The 16034-nt window shown below is 39.6% G+C and overlaps 3 protein-coding genes across 3 annotated transcripts in view; 2 read left to right on the plus strand and 1 right to left on the minus strand.

Moving 5' to 3' along the window:
- Positions 1-8952, minus strand: part of lrit1a (leucine-rich repeat, immunoglobulin-like and transmembrane domains 1a) — a 26555-nt gene extending 17603 nt beyond the window's left edge. Inside the window, exon 1 of the mRNA XM_042432776.1 lies at positions 8868-8952. The gene's annotated coding sequence lies outside the window, so the exon portion shown is untranslated. The remainder of the gene's footprint in view (positions 1-8867) is intronic.
- slc18a3a (solute carrier family 18 member 3a) lies at positions 3915-6022 on the plus strand. Its single transcript, XM_042432778.1, has one exon. It carries the CDS (start codon positions 4341-4343, stop codon positions 5901-5903), a length of 1563 nt encoding a protein of 520 aa, XP_042288712.1. The 5' UTR covers positions 3915-4340; the 3' UTR covers positions 5904-6022.
- chata (choline O-acetyltransferase a) lies at positions 7763-15615 on the plus strand. Its single transcript, XM_042434230.1, has 14 exons — positions 7763-7810; positions 8203-8394; positions 8838-8956; positions 9574-9627; positions 9754-9934; positions 11841-12018; positions 12131-12300; positions 12920-13020; positions 13157-13285; positions 13371-13493; positions 13584-13725; positions 13931-13993; positions 14086-14223; positions 14360-15615. Exons 1-14 carry the CDS (start codon positions 7763-7765, stop codon positions 14789-14791), a joined length of 2070 nt encoding a protein of 689 aa, XP_042290164.1. The 3' UTR covers positions 14792-15615.
- Positions 15616-16034: the final 419 nt, after the last annotated feature.

The following is a 16034-nucleotide window of genomic DNA, read 5'->3' on the forward strand; positions in this document are numbered from 1 at the left end:
GAACTCTGATAGTCTGATAATCGAGGAATTTGCCTTTTGAAGGCCTTCACAGACATATCTCTGCCCTACTTTCTGCCTCAGCAGGCGACTTGTTGCTATTTTCTGAATCTTTACTTTCAATCTATCCATTTACAGATTTCAGTTTATGTAAAAATAACTTCATTTTGTAACCATTCAGTGTCACCACCAGGGTTATTTCTGGTGTTAAGGCTGTGTGCATTTGGCTGCAGTGGCTTGGGATTTTGCATGACCATTAGAAATTAATACTTTGGCAACTGCACAAGATTACGTGGTGATCTTGAATCTCCTGAGCTTGGTTTCAAATCAGATCAGAGCAGAGTCACCGGGAAAACAGCAAAAAAAAAAGTTGATCCCCCCACCCCAACACAGCCAATCCAGTTACGAGGACAGTCCTGACTCCACCCCTGACAACAGCCAAGAGGACACTGAACTGAAAACTGATATTTTTTTCCAGAAAAAAGGTGAAAAGGGGTGACTGGTGAAGTTTGAAAAGTGTTTACACTGAATCTTTGTGGTTGTTTACCCGTAACTCTTGGCTGTCTGTTTGTGTCTCTCGGGTGAACCAGGAGCCTACACTGAGTTTAGGCCTTCATGATTCTGCTTAAGCTTTCCAGTTACAGTTTGTTCACTGAGGGAAATAAATGTGATTATTAAAGCTGTTCTCTCACTACTGTGACGTAACATTTAGTCTAAAAATAAAACAGAAAGTTTTTGAGCCCCTTTTTGGTTGGATTCCTAACATTCATTGCCTGGATTTAACCCGTTTATGTCAAACAAAGCCTCTAGAGGGAAACGACAGGCTGGAACTGAACAAGGCAGAGCACTGTATTTACTTTTCTTTGACGGTCTCAAGGCACATTCATGCCTCTCAACTCAGGACCACTGAACTACTTCAGGAATCAACCTTTGTAGCTGTCTGACATACTTATAGATGCAGATGATTCAACATTATATGCTGTGTGTACAAAAACAGTCCTGGATCTCTAAAGAGAGGAGAGATACAGATAAGATAATAACTAAAATAAATGTTTATATTGCACAAATCCAATCCAACATACTGTCATATATCAAGCATTGTATGAATGGAATCCAAACACTTGACTGACTGCTCAAGAAAATAGTGGGTCTAGTTTTAAAAATAATATTGAAATTATTGAACCGCAGATAAAGTTAAACAATTTTTGCCAATTAGTCTTTGTCCATATGACAGTACTTATTTTTTCAGAGGTTGTCAGCACTTTCTTGTGTTGTACCTGATGTTGTATGTAATGTTATATTGTATGGATATCATATGGGTATCATGTCATTATAATTGGTTAAGTCAATGTGTATATGAGCTTGGTGTTGCCTGTTGTATTGTCATTGTTATTATGCAATTGTGAGTTGAGTGTAAGCCGTTCTGATTTGCATTAGGGCTGCAACTAATGATTATTGTCATCTTTGATACAAAGAGATTCAAATTACTATCATGTACAACAAGGAAAAACAGGAAATAATCAAATTTTAGAACCTGAAACCATCAAATATTTTATATTTTTGCAAAAAAAAAAAACTTAAATGATTAATCGATTATCAAAATAGTTGCCAATTAATTGAGTAATCGTTGCAGCATATTTTCATATGGATCCCAGGATGATCAGCTGCTGTGATACAACTGCTAACAGGGATCTAAATGAACAAACACACATCTGATTGTGCACTCACACACTGAGCAGCAGGAAGAAAAGTTATCACTCTCACAGTTTTCCCAATTTCAGTGTCTAACTTGTGTTTTAAACATCTTGTATGTTTATCTTGTAGTCATTAAAGGTGTTGGCTCAGCCTGTGACTGGATCATCAGGTATACGATGTGTGTTGATATATGAAGCCTTTCTACAAGATACAGAGTGCTGACAATGTAATGTGGGTATTGTTACACTTTGACAAGTATAAAGAGTTATAGTTGGAAATCAGTTAAGTATTCCTTACTTGTTCACTGGAAATCTACAGGGATATGAGGACATCTACTGGCCAAACAAGGACAGATGACATACACAAAGTGGTCCAACGGGGATTTTTTTCTCCCTTTTTGCATCAATAAGAAACATGATTGAAACCCTGAGATGTCAATAAAAAACTCATTAATAAATAATATGTTTACACATACATAACTGTCTCCACCTTCATTACATTTATAGAATCAATCATCATCAAATCATGTTTTAGTGCTAAAAAAAAAAAAAAAATCAGCAGATTTAATTCTATATCTGCAAATATTTAGAGGGGAGTTCATACTTTTATGGGCCCATAGTTCAAGATTTGAGGTTTTCCTCTAATTAATCCTTCCTGTCTTTCTCCACTAGATGTCAATACTGTTCTTTCTCATGCTTCACTTCTAATTATCAATCTACCACAAAACATGACCAGCCATTTACTGTCATCTCCAAGCTTAAGTTTAGCTCTTTCTGAAAACAAATAGCTCTGCTGAAAAAGGCAACAGAAAATAGACAACACTTTTCTGGGATAATTCACAGTTTACAATCCAATTTTCCTTTTTTTTTAAAAAAGCAATTCCAACAAAAGGTGTCAGTATCTTAAAACAAGCCTTAATAAGACAGTTGATTCCAATCTGAAAATTGATTAAAGAAAGTTCTCTAAAGGGGCTGATCTGCATTTTAAATTGAGTTATTTCTCTCCATTAGTAGATTGCTTTCACTATGATCAGTAAATGCTGCTGGTGACAGCTGCTGGAGCTTCTCTGCGCCAGTAGATGGCAGGATCGAACTAACTTTCAACTCCCAGTTCACTCTACTCATGCAGGGTGACAGTGAAACAAATGTGATTTATGGAAGTTTACTCAAACATGAGAGTAATTATGCCATTCTCTGGGTTAAACTGAAGCTATTTGTGTTCAGCTTGGACATTTAAACTTTGTGAGGTTCATTTAAAAGCTAAAATAGTTCAAAAGAACAAAAGAGAAACTCCTAAAAAAAAAAAAAGAACAAAGGTTCAAAAGAAGACATTTTAGTTACGTGCCGTTAATGCGTTATTGTATGATCTGCGTTCACAAATCCAGTCAACAGTTTTTCTCGGATATTTTGATACTGATCGTGAAGATCAATCTCTGAAATTGTTCAGAAACAGAGTAGCAGTGGTAAGATATTTCTCTTCCAACCACATTTATCATGCACACAAGAGGAGGTGAAAGCGCAGCATCAGCCTGATCAGGGGTTCAGATACGGGGGGCTTGATCCTAAACTAACGTCAGACACAAACAACTTGCTTCTAGAAAACAAAATGCAGAGAAAGGTTGTATAAGAGGGAACTACATTTGGGGAAATTACAAATTTTTGTAGTTTTCTTCACTTCCTTTCAAGGACGTCGTATGTGGAGCTGTCCACTCCACTTTGGTGCTGAAATCAATCCGTTTTATTTTCAATAAATGCAGTAATCTGTGTGTATTTTTATTTCTTCTTCTTTGAAGCAGTGTTGTTTGAAGAGATCTAGTTTAATAACATCAGATTTCCTTCCTTCCTTTCTGAGTCCACGTAAAGTTAAAAGCTAAACGTTGCCAGTTTCAGCGATTAAAAAAAACATTCTACTTTTAGACTTAAATCAAGTTGAGATTATTGTCATTTCAAATTAAGATGGTTCAGTAAAACTGAAGCAAGCATCTTTAGTTCTGTTTTGAAGCAACTGGCTGGACAGCAGTGTGCACTCGGGATTTTGTGTTTAATTAGCATAAAAGATCTGCTAGAGAGCAGCAGGACTGTGCGTCACAGCCAGCGGGCGAGGATGGGAGCGAGGGGGGGGGGACACCTATGGGAGTCAACAAACTGCAGTGTGTATTCCTTCCACGGCCGACAAAAACCAGTCCGGTTGATGTGAAATGATGACTTAGCTCACAGCGTTACAGGTGACTGGAGACAGCTGGGAGCGCCTGGGAACCGGAGAGGCGCTGCAGACGGACCTAAAACAGCGAGTGCGCTGATGGAGCCGGCACTGAATCCCTAACCTGTGAGTGCTGTCCGGGACCAGCACGTCACCTGAATGACGGAATATGAGACAATGAAGCAACTAGGGACGACAGGAATAAAACGTCAAGTCAGTTTTCCAAGAGTGGAAAAGCGCGTGCGATGACGGACGGCGCAAGGGACAGAGAAGAGGTAAAGCAGAGGAAAGTTATCTAGCTCAAGAAGGGCTCCCGGTGCTGGATAGGAAAACTTAATAAAAGACTGAACAGATGTGCCAAGTGTGAGTAATTCTGTAGACAAATCAACTGGGGGAAAGGCGATTTTCTTTTTGAAAAGACGAGACTTGAGCCGGAAAGAGAGAAAATCATGGAGCCGGAGGGCACCACAGAGGGACAAGCCCCTAATATGGCACAATCTGCCGCCTCCAAACTGTCCCAAATGGGCGAAAGAACTACTAAAAAAATGGACAATGTAATGCAAGACCCAGTTCGGAAGAACCGGTTTATCCTAGTGATAGTCTGTACAGCACTTTTGTTAGACAATATGCTTTACATGGTAATTGTGCCAATTATACCTGATTACCTTGAAGAGCTACAGAATGCAGCGGATCGTGCCGAAGCTGCTGTGCAGCACACCAACTCCACTAACACCACCATTCACAAAGCAGCCAAGGGGAACTTCGACCTACAGATAGGTGTTCTTTTTGCCTCCAAGGCCATCCTGCAGCTCCTGGTGAACCCGCTAAGTGGCACGTTTATAGACAGGGTCGGCTATGATATCCCACTCTTCATCGGACTCAATGTTATGTTTCTCTCCACCCTTATATTTGCCTTCGCTGAAAACTACGCGACTTTGTTCCTGGCGCGCAGCATGCAGGGCCTTGGCTCGGCTTTCGCGGACACTTCAGGGATCGCTCTGATCGCAGATACGTACACAGAGGAGGCAGAGAGGAGCAAGGCGCTGGGTATTGCCTTGGCTTTCATCTCCTTTGGAAGTCTTGTGGCGCCCCCCTTTGGAGGGGTTCTCTATGAGTTCGCAGGGAAGCGGGTGCCTTTCCTGATTCTGGCCTGTATCTGTCTCACTGATGGTATATTGTGCCTACTTGTGCTAAAGCCCTTCTCCAACCGAGAAAGAGAAAACATGCCAGTGGGCACCCCCATTTATAAACTGATGATTGATCCCTATATAGCTGTAGTGGCTGGTGCTCTGACAATTTGTAACATCCCTTTAGCCTTCCTTGAGCCCACTATTGCCAACTGGATGGAGGAAACCATGCACTCCAGCCAGTGGGAGATCGGCATGACATGGTTCCCTGCCTTCTTCCCTCATGTCTTAGGTGTATTTCTCACTGTCAAATTAGCAGCCAAGTACCCCCACCTCCAGTGGTTTTACGGGGCAATAGGTATGGTGTTCATAGGCGCGAGCTCCTGCACAGTACCAGCCTGTAAAAACTTTGGACAGCTCATGATCCCGCTGTGCGGAATCTGTTTTGGCATTGCCTTCGTGGACACGGCGCTGCTGCCAACTCTGGCTTTCCTGGTGGATGTGCGACACGTGTCAGTGTACGGCAGTGTGTACGCCATCGCAGACATCTCTTACTGCGTGGCCTATGCCCTGGGGCCCGTGGTGGCTGGACAGATAGTGCACGACCTGGGCTTTGTTCAGCTCAACTTAGGCATGGGCCTCGCCAATGTACTTTACGCACCGGCGCTCCTTCTGCTGAAGAACGTGACGCAGATGAAGCCGTCTTTCTCCGAGAGAAATATGCTCCTAGAGGATGGCCCAACAGGACTGTATGACACTATTAAGATGGAGCAACGAGAGAAGAAGAGAAAGGGTTTATGTACTACGATCGACGAGAATGGCATTGAGACATTTGTGCAGCGCTCCCATTCAGAGGAGGAATCCTCAGGGGGAGAGTACGCGTAAAAGACCTTTAACTGAGTGTAAAACTATCAAAGTGCCCATGTAGAGTTGTGTGCATCCCGTCTGATCCAATCAATTGCATAACACGATTAGGATTGTGTAACTTCATCAATTATTTACTGCTTCTGGTGACAGTTCCTCCGGGTATTGTCAAATCAAGTAGCTTCAAGCTTGTGCAGTAGAAAGGCGCGCGCTGGCGTTTATTCATCTTTAAGTGAGAGTATTGTGAACGATTTGTTGAGATAGATGTCTATTCACTAACAGTATTTATCACTGTATCAGAAAAATGGATCCATATCGTATTCAGGGATTATGTGTAAATGTACTTTAACAAAAAAAAAGAACAATTATAATGTATGCGTGTAATCTGTATTCATTTTTGCCAGAGTTGTGCTGCTATAAACTCAATATGCAATACTGTGTGTCACACAACAGATTTAGAAAGATAAAACAGAAGGAATGGAGCTGAGATCTGCGTCTTGTTGTCTGTTTATTTTTGGATGATGTACTTCTGGAATGCATATTGTATGATCTGCGACTGTACATACATGTATATTCATGTACATAATTAAATCAATATTATGTGAAAGACATTATCAGTGTTAATTATTTCTTCAGATATTTCATGAAATTATTCATTGCGGTTTAGAGAAATATATTTTCTTTTATAGGTGAAGGAATCCACAAAATCAAAATCCTCGTGATGATATGCTTTATAAATACAACCACAATTTTAAAACTAAGTTTTTCACATTTCCTATTCCTAGATAATTTTGAAGTCAATTAGATTAAACTGATTAAGGCCTACAAAGACCTAGTTTTGTGATCCTTGAATGAGCAATACAAAACAACCGAAAGTGAATCCAGTCCATTATAGAGAAAGTCACTTCTCCGAATAAAAAAATACAATTGGAACAAAATATAGTGCTGATTTCACGTAGGATCCTGAAGTTTGATGTTGTGTGTAAAATAAACAATTTGTCCAAAAAAAATGCAAATATTTGCATATAATATTAAATACACAATGCCAATTAAATCAGTCAGATGCATTGAAATGGAAGCAACGTCTGCGCCCAAATGCCTCGATGGAAAATGTAAAAAACATTCAAAGAGCCAAAGCAAGAAGTCCATGCAAAAGACATCCTAATTGTTCTTCTGCACAGAGTGCGAGCATCTGAGCCGTTCAGTCGGTGTCTAAATAAGGTGGGGTGAAGATGTGAAGTGCCAAATAAACTTCTCGGCGAATAGCAGGACTTCTGGGAGGAGCCTGGCTGCCAAGGAGGGTGAGGTACCCTCTCAGCATCTCTCCTGAGCCAGCGAGGGAGTTGTGCTCTTGCCATGCTGTGGGGGTTGAAAGATGCTCAAAATGATTAAGGTGGTGAAATTTAAAAGAAATTCTGCCAGGAACGGATTCCAGACAAGATGAACAAACCTAAACTTCTTGCTTGAGACTCAGGACGAGTAGGATTGTTTGTTTGCTTTTTGCTTGCTGGTGAGTAAACATTTCATTGTTATATGATGGATTATTTCAAATTTGTAGATTTATTATTCTACAGCTTATTAACATAAAATGCGCAAGTTTGGGCAACTATTTTGAAAATTATGCTGCATGTGAAAATCTTACAAAGTGCGCATTCTTGTATTTTTGTATAGTAATTCATTTTTTATTGATTAGCAATCTACATTTGTCTCAAATATTCCACCAGGATGTCTACAGATAACTTCTCTCAGTCGTCTGTCAGTGACGGTCTGTTTTTTAAAGCGCATCCTCTTGCCGGAACTTAATACTGATATAATTTTATTTGTGGACACAGAGTCTCTGAGGGAATCAACCTGCTTGACTGCCCCTCTGCACCGCCAACATGCCAGTTCTGGACCGAGAGCCCTCAAAAGATTTAGGGGGCGGAGATGTAAATATCTTATGTTTATCTGACTAATATGGATAGGCTATAGAATATATTTCACTTGCGTTAGAGATGTTTATCAAAAACCAAAGATCATTAAGAAAATTAGGACATAAAAGTGAGTTTTAAAAATTGAGATTTTGTAAGAGGTTGATAACAACAATTCACCTTTTCATTAAATTTTCTTTCATTTCATCAGAATGAGTCAAGTAAAATAAATCATTTCCAGTTTTAAAAAGTACAGATACAAACTTATTTAGTAATCTATTCAAATTATTTTCTTAATGTGATGTATATGTGTCAGAGCTGGAGACTTTGAAGTTTTCTATACTGAATTGTGGACACAAATTTTGTAAAAATTGTTCATGAAAGAGTTTTTCATCTCTCATTTTGTTCAGTGTCTGCCAAAGCTGCCGCTCCCCACCCTGAAAGACACACTGGACATGTACCTGAGGTGCATGAAGCACCTGCTCACTGAGGAGCAGTTCAATAAAACCCAAAACACAGTGAAGCAGTTTGGAGCCCCTGGAGGAGTGGGGGAGCTACTGCAGAGCAAACTCGTGGAGAGGAGGGAGTGCAAGGCCAACTGGGTAAAAACACACCAAACACCCCAAAATATGCTGTGCAATTAGCAGCATTAAAGCATCAGGTTATACTGAGATTTAGAATACTACATTACAAACACACAAGTATTATGCAACAAAAGATATCAGAAGTTAAGTTGCGTGAAAAGTTTTTTGCCCTCATCGTTTTATAATTACAATGGTACAAATACAATTTAATGCAGTTTTGAAGGCCCGATTAGTAATTTTTTGACCATACACATTTTAATTCCAGTCCTGTTTTACATGTTTCCAAAATATTAGTGATGTAAACAAACATTCTACAGTGTCCAAAAACATTATGGATTTATTTTAAACATTTTGATTTCTAGTGTTTAAGTACCGAAACATCAGCAAATCAATTAGGGACTGACGGCAGGCTACTCTTTTGTTTGCATTTAGCTCACAGATTGTTCCATTTCACTTTGTAGGTGTATGACTACTGGCTGAATGACATGTACCTCAACAACAGACTGGCTCTGCCCGTCAACTCCAGCCCTGTGATGGTTTTCCCAGAGCAGCACTTCAGAGCTCCCATCGACTCTTTAAGGTATGAGACACAGAACAACCAAGACAAAATGAGTCATGGGAAATCTCACAGGGTGATTCAGTAACACAGGACAGACAGAATATATTTTTGTCTGATGTAGACTCTCTTTCACTACAACAGACACAGCAAAAGAAAAAAGCTGCATTTTGTGTTGGATCATAAAAAATAAAAAATAAAAAATAAAAAAAAACTCTTTATCATCACTTTACAGGCAATTTTTGATTATTAAGGCATGAAGACTTAAGAAATGATAGTCAAACTGTATGAATTACTCCAAGACTGGCTTTGATCGAATATACCAAAATGAACACTTCCTTGCAACACATTGACAGATAGGGTCATTACCCAGGAAGCCTTGAGGGCTGAGAGGCCAGGTCAGGCTACTGGTGGCAAAGTTAATAGACAATGAAGGCTGCTGTATGTTTAAATGGTATTGATCTAGGGCCAGCTCCTTAAGCAGATGATTTACATAAAGCATTTATGCATTTAACTGTAACACAGCTACACAATAAATCAGAATCATTCCCTAAAGTCAAAGGAATACATGTAAAGAGTGACTAGTACAGTATGTGTGTGTTTTGAGATGTATTTTACAGAGCATGCTGTTTCTTCCCTAGGTTTGCTGCACACCTAATATCTGGAGTTTTGGAGTACAAGACTCTTCTTGATGCGTAAGTGAATATATGAGAGCAGAAATGAGTCAAAACTTTAGAGATTCAATCAGATCAGAAATATTTCACTGGTGGTTGATGTGTAAAAAAATTAGGCCTGATGAAGTCATGTGTGTCTGTGTGTAGACGTGCTCTGCCAGTAGACTACGCTCGGGGCCAGCTGGCTGGAACCCCTCTGTGTATGGAGCAGTATTATCGCCTGTTCACCTCCTACCGCCTACCGGGGCCTGAGAGGGACACACTCGTGGCCCAAGAGAGTAGTGTGATGCCAGAACCTGAACACATCATTGTGGCTTGTAAAAACCAGGTCAGGCAGTCAAAAATATTTCACAATTGTCATAGACTAGTTTGACAAAACAATCCCAACTAAAGGTCCACTTACTAGTTTTCATCATATCGTACCATGGTCTTCATCGGTGGATGGAGATTGCTCAGTTGTCATGGAGATGGATCTGTTGACATGAGAGTGCAGCACTTTCAGGACCTCTTGTCTGTGTTGGCTTATAAATAAAGCATAAAAAAATCATTCTTGACCTTCGAAATAGCAGTTTGATAAAACGATCCCAACTCAAGGTCCACTTACTAGCTTTTTCCAGAGCCTTCAGCCATATAAAAACAGTCTTCATCAGGAGTCAGAAAAGAACTTTCATTCTTATTAGTTGATGAGCCAACACGAATCTCCATGACAACCTATGAAGACCATGTGACACAGCACGTCAGATGCGCTCCAATACAAATGTGAAAATGTTGAATGATCCACCAATCAAAAACATCAGTATTGTAATTAAAATAATAATTTGAAGCTAGTATTACTCATTAATGAAAAGAAGATTGAACAACAGATGATCCACAGTTGTTTATTGAGAGTATCGCCTCACAGTAAACATCAAACAGAGAACGTTTAGAGTGATGGTTTCATTCACTTACTTATATAAGGCTACACATCATGTTCCTGTCACAGCAGAAGGATCACCTCTAGCTTTAGTCTGATGGTAAACAGGCTCTGCGGGCACTATGCTAACTTATCTCTCAATGACTAATTGACAGCCAGAGCCCATTAACAAGTGCTCTCTGTTAAGTTAATTAGGTATAGCGTGTGTGACATTTGCACATCAGCCAGCAACCTTCAGCACAGCCACTATGTTGCAATTCTACAGGAAATCAAAGGGGTTTACTTATTACCACCATTAAGTCCTTTGATGAGAGATAATGGACCAGGGCGACAACTGACAATTATTTTCTTTATGGATTAATCTGACAATTATTTTCTCAATAAATTGCTTTGTCTATAAAATATACGAAAATAGTGAAAAATGTATATATTGTTATAATTTCTTAGAGTCAAGGGTGACGGCTTCAAATGTCTCGACAAGACAAGAACAGCAACATCAGATTTATGTAGACTATATAAACTAATTCACCTCAAAGTGAAAAAACTGTGAAATGGTGCCACTGGACACTTTTGAGTGGAAGTTTTATTTATTTATTTACTTAAAGGATAATTCAAATTTATTACAACTTGGGTTTTATTTGCGTAGTTTGTGTTATCATTCTAATTGGTAATAATTACTTTATACTCAGCAAGTCAACTGCTGGGACTTGGAAACACAGCAACATGGCTTCAACCAATCCTAACGGGGCAAGAAACAAGAGCAGTAAGACAATTATGCAAGTTTTAAACAAATCCCCAGGTTGCAGAAAACAAAGGCAAACATTTAATTTTTCACCACAAACTGTCTATTGTAAACACCCATCACAGTTTACAGACTGACATCCTGGTCCTTTGGCCTACCATATACCAGCGTACAGTGATTTCCTGTTCAGTGTGGTTTCAGGTGTGCGCACTTTCAGTTTCATCTCCAAATAAAGTGGGTTAAATAACCTGGCTGAAGTCATTCATCGTATCATATTTCCAGATCTTAACAATTACTTAGGAAGGACCAATGCTGTCATAACCGATGCAAATGATAACTAAAACTACGTAAACAAGACCAGTGTTCTAATAAACCACATTTATCCTTGACATATCAATTGCCCTGACCACGCACAGCCAAGCAGACATCCATGTGTCCATGTCATTAGTAAACAAATCCTCCTATGTCACTGCCCATATAGTCACTCAGGAGCAGCATAGATTCCCAGCTAATATTAAAGTGATATTTGAGAAACAAGTGCACTGAAACAGCTTGTGTCCGATCTGAACCTCTGTCCAGTTCTTCGTGCTGGATGTGGTGATCAATTTCCGCCGACTGAATGAAAGAGACCTGCTGACTCAGCTGGAGAAGATTGTCAAAATGGCTGACAGTGAAGAAGAGCGACTCCCACCTATTGGTCTTCTCACTTCAGATGGACGGACAGAGTGGGCTGAGTCTCGCAGTGTGCTCATGAGAGGTGCATTTCTAATACAAGTCCTATTCTTTCCACTAGAAACTGTCTAAAGTCAAGTGGATACCAGTCTTTTTAAGTCTGTTTGTCCCACTAAATTGACTTTTTTCTGCTCTAGAATCAACCAACAGGGACTCCCTCGACATGATCGAGCGCTGTCTGTGTTTGGTCTGTATGGATGACGCCAGTGGGCCTGAGCTAAGTGACACCACGCGGGCCATGTTGATGCTGCACGGAGGAGGAGTGGCCAAGAATGGGGGCAACCGCTGGTACGACAAGCCCATGCAGGTTAGCGAGCACAGTTAGCAAGTAAGGCTACTTTAATAATTGCCCCACTTCACTTGCTGCACACTCTGAGCTGGAGCCCTGAATTATATTTGAGAATTAGTTCTTTGAGAAAAAGTTAATAAAGAAGAATGAAATAAAGATGAAAGTGTAGATGAATGATGGATGCCATAGAATGACAGAATCAATTGACTTCTTTAATTACTGAGGAAAATGACAGACATGACAGTGAGGAAATTCATGTTCTGCTCTTACAGCGCCAGAGGATGTAATTAGCCAATCCCTCGCCAAATTAAGAATTTACTTGGAAGTTACCATTGGATAATAAGCTCCCAGCCTGAGAAATGTAATTTGCATGAACTTTGATATATGTGTTTTGATAAAGAATTCAGACTACTTGAATGAATTTCATGACTCATATTCACTACGTAGAGAGTTCTCTAAATAATTCCTTCACTGCACGGTGTAACGTATTGAGGGAAAATGTAGTTTCAGTGTGTAGCAGAATGCACAAGTAGTTTAATGAAACTGCAACTACACAGGAATTGAATCTTAGTTAATCTAGCATTGAAGTATGGTTGAACCCGAGGAAACCCCACTGAAAGTCGCGTGACTGTGTCAGTTTGTCGTAGGAGCTGACGGCTGCTGTGGAGTTGTGTGTGAACACTCGCCATTTGAAGGGATTGTCCTTGTGCAGTGCACAGAGTATCTGCTCAAATACATGTAAGAATAATTTGATTTCTATAATGTAAAATGATTACGTGACATTGTTGATATATATTTAGAAAAACAAAGTAGAACTTTCTAAAAAGGAAAAAAGGGAAAAGCTAGTTGATATTATATCCCCGTGTGACACCAGGACTGGCAGTCCATCAAAGCTGGTGAGGGCTGCAAGTGTGAGCGAGCTGCCTGCACCACGCAGGCTCCGCTGGAAATGTACTACGGAGATTCACAAACTCCTCGCCTCATCTGCTGACAAACTCCAGAGGTCTGAGTTTACTCTGGTGTCTATTAAATCAAACAAATGAGGAAATGCTTTCTGCTAATAGCAAAATGTATTCTTATTTGCCCAGGATGGTGAGAAATCTTGACATGAATGTCCACAAGTTCTTCAATTACGGGAAAGAGTTCATCAAAAAGCAGAAAATGAGTCCAGATGCCTACATCCAGGTTGCTCTTCAGTTAACCTACTACAGGTAAAAAGCTAAATGTTACAGGACTGATTCTTACATGTAACATTAATCCGCAACTCAGAACTACAAGACTTTTTCTCTTTGTTACCAAAGATGTCATGGCAGAGCTGTGTCGACCTATGAGAGTGCTTCCATACGGCGTTTTCAGGAGGGCAGAGTTGACAACATCCGCTCAGCCACACCAGAAGCCCTGGCCTTTCTCAAAGCAATGACTGATGGGAAACTGAGCACAAGCGTAAGATGCTAAATGAATGGTGCAGCAGAGTAAAAAACTCAGCTTGAATAAAGTAGTGAGGCTGTCACTTGTCTCCACTTTTAATAGTGTCATTCAATCTTTAGCTTCAGTCTGTCTTGATGCACTCCACCATGAAAGACTATGCTTACTGTAAATAAACAGGTTTTATAGCCTCATATTGATTCTCAGTTGTTTACTTCTCCAGGATGCAGAAAAGATGGAGTTGTTACGAGGTGCCATAACTGCACAGACAAAGTATACTATTCTGGTAATTATTCTCTAACCTCGCCTAGATTTTATGTTACAATCTTGACTACAGTAAAAAACAATACTTGTGCATTTTCTTTTTTCCCGTTTCAGGCAATTACGGGGATGGGAATAGACAATCATTTACTAGGATTACGTGAAATCGCACATGAACTGAACATGGAGAAGCCAGAGATATTCAAAGATGAGGCTTATCTCATCAGTAATCAGTTCATTCTCTCTACAAGTCAGGTAAACTCATATGATTTTAATACATCAAATCGAAACTATGCCCACACTTGTCTTAACCTTTCTACCTACAGCAGTATTTGAGCACACTAGTAAAACTGTCCATAGTTCAGCACTGAAGTGTTCACTCTTCTCTCAGGTTCCCACTACTGTTGAGATGTTCTGCTGCTACGGACCCGTGGTTCCAAACGGATACGGCGCGTGCTACAACCCTCAGTCAGACCACATCATCTTCTGTGTGTCCAGTTTCCGCGAGAGCTCGCAGACGTGCTCAGCAGAATTTGTCAAGTGTCTGGTGCAGGGACTCCTGGACATGAGGGATTTGTGCAATAAATGCAACTCCAGCGCCAATCCATCAGAGCAAAGAAAGGGTCAGACTCTGGAGATGCATACACAAACGGAAACAAACTGGCAGAGCAAAACACAGCAGAGACCAGTTGACCTGAGCAAACATCAGCAAACCCTGCCACAAGTTCTAGTGAAGGCACCAGACCAGACTAAAGTGGAGGCTCAAACCCAAACCTCAACACAAGCAGAGCCACAAGCTTTGAAGAACGAAAGTAAATCATAGAAAACTGTTGATGCCATTGAACACAGTGGTAGTGTGATTTTAGATGTATTCCTTTTGAGTCCTTCACAAACTATACAGTGATAAAATGATACAAAATGTTACGTAAAACCTGTATTGTTATATACTGTTTTGTAAAAGTGTTGTTGAGAATCTAATCTGCTCATTCTTGGAGAATATTAGAGTTGTTAGGTTATTATAGAAGACCTTTCTGCTGCTGTCACAAAAAACACCCAATACACACAGGTTATTAAAACGTCTGTCAAAATGGCTTCTGTGGGTAAAAAAAAAAAAATCAAGCCAAATTTGGGCTTTTGATTGTTGTTTTGCACTAAATTGAGATGAATCAGCCAAAAAAGTAAATGTATTGTTGGGGGACGATCAGTGCAGTTGTGGTTGGTGGTAAATGAGAAAACGTTAATATGGGAAAAGAGATACAAACATACACAGAGGTTCATTCTCTCTTTTACATATCTGCATCATTTCCTCCATGACACCTGTCAGTCAGTGTGATGAGGCAAACATAGTCTGTGAGTTATGATAAATGGCCGACCATCTCACTATATGTCAACTTGCAAATAGCATGCGGCTATCTGATGATTTCCTGAAGATTATGGTAAAACTAGAATCTCCTATGCAAATATCATTTGTGTTGTCTTCATAAATTGTTGTGTCTATTGTACCAACAGTACATGTGGTATTACTAAAATGTCTGTTTAAAAAAAGTATCCTTTCATAAAATCAGTAATCATATCTTTAGACAATTAGCTCATATCGCAGTGTATCCCATATACTAGGACTTACACTGTGCTAGTGTAAAGGGAAAGAAAAAGCAACTGACCACAATCTTAAAAGGATACTTTTCAGTTTATTGAAGAATGTTTAGTGTGATTAAAACTGTGAATTTGTAAATCTATGAGCAAAATATATCAATTAAGTTATTTATTTTTGTATGATATAACCACGTGTTGCAGGGTATAAATGTAAGTTTGAAAAGTAAGTATATGAAACTTACTCCCAAGAGGTGATCACTGTGACTGTCAGAGTATTGTATTTATAACTGTTGAAAATTAAAAAATATAAATAAAAAGAAATCAAAATAAATTGAAGACTTATGTTAATTCTGCTGTTTATAGATGGATATTGATGCATATGAATGTTTTAGATGCTCGGACACTGTGCTTCATGAAATATAGTATGTTGTAATAGGTGTAACAACAACACCTCACACACAGATCCACTTGTA

This window comes from Thunnus maccoyii, chromosome 14 (genome assembly GCF_910596095.1).
Source record: "Thunnus maccoyii chromosome 14, fThuMac1.1, whole genome shotgun sequence".
Lineage (NCBI taxonomy): Eukaryota > Metazoa > Chordata > Actinopteri > Scombriformes > Scombridae > Thunnus > Thunnus maccoyii.

What these genes read in the sequence shown, in the direction of transcription:
- slc18a3a (XM_042432778.1), top strand. Translation starts at nt 4,341, where the DNA reads ATGGAGCCGGAGGGCACCACAGAGGGACAAGCCCCTAATATGGCACAA.
- chata (XM_042434230.1), top strand. Translation starts at nt 7,763, where the DNA reads ATGCCAGTTCTGGACCGAGAGCCCTCAAAAGATTTAGGGGGCGGAGAT. An exon ending in TACAAGACTCTTCTTGATGC is followed by an intron (nt 9,628 to 9,753) that starts GTAAGTGAATAT and finishes GTCTGTGTGTAG; the next exon opens with ACGTGCTCTGCCAGTAGACT. An exon ending in GAGTATCTGCTCAAATACAT is followed by an intron (nt 13,021 to 13,156) that starts GTAAGAATAATT and finishes GTGTGACACCAG; the next exon opens with GACTGGCAGTCCATCAAAGC.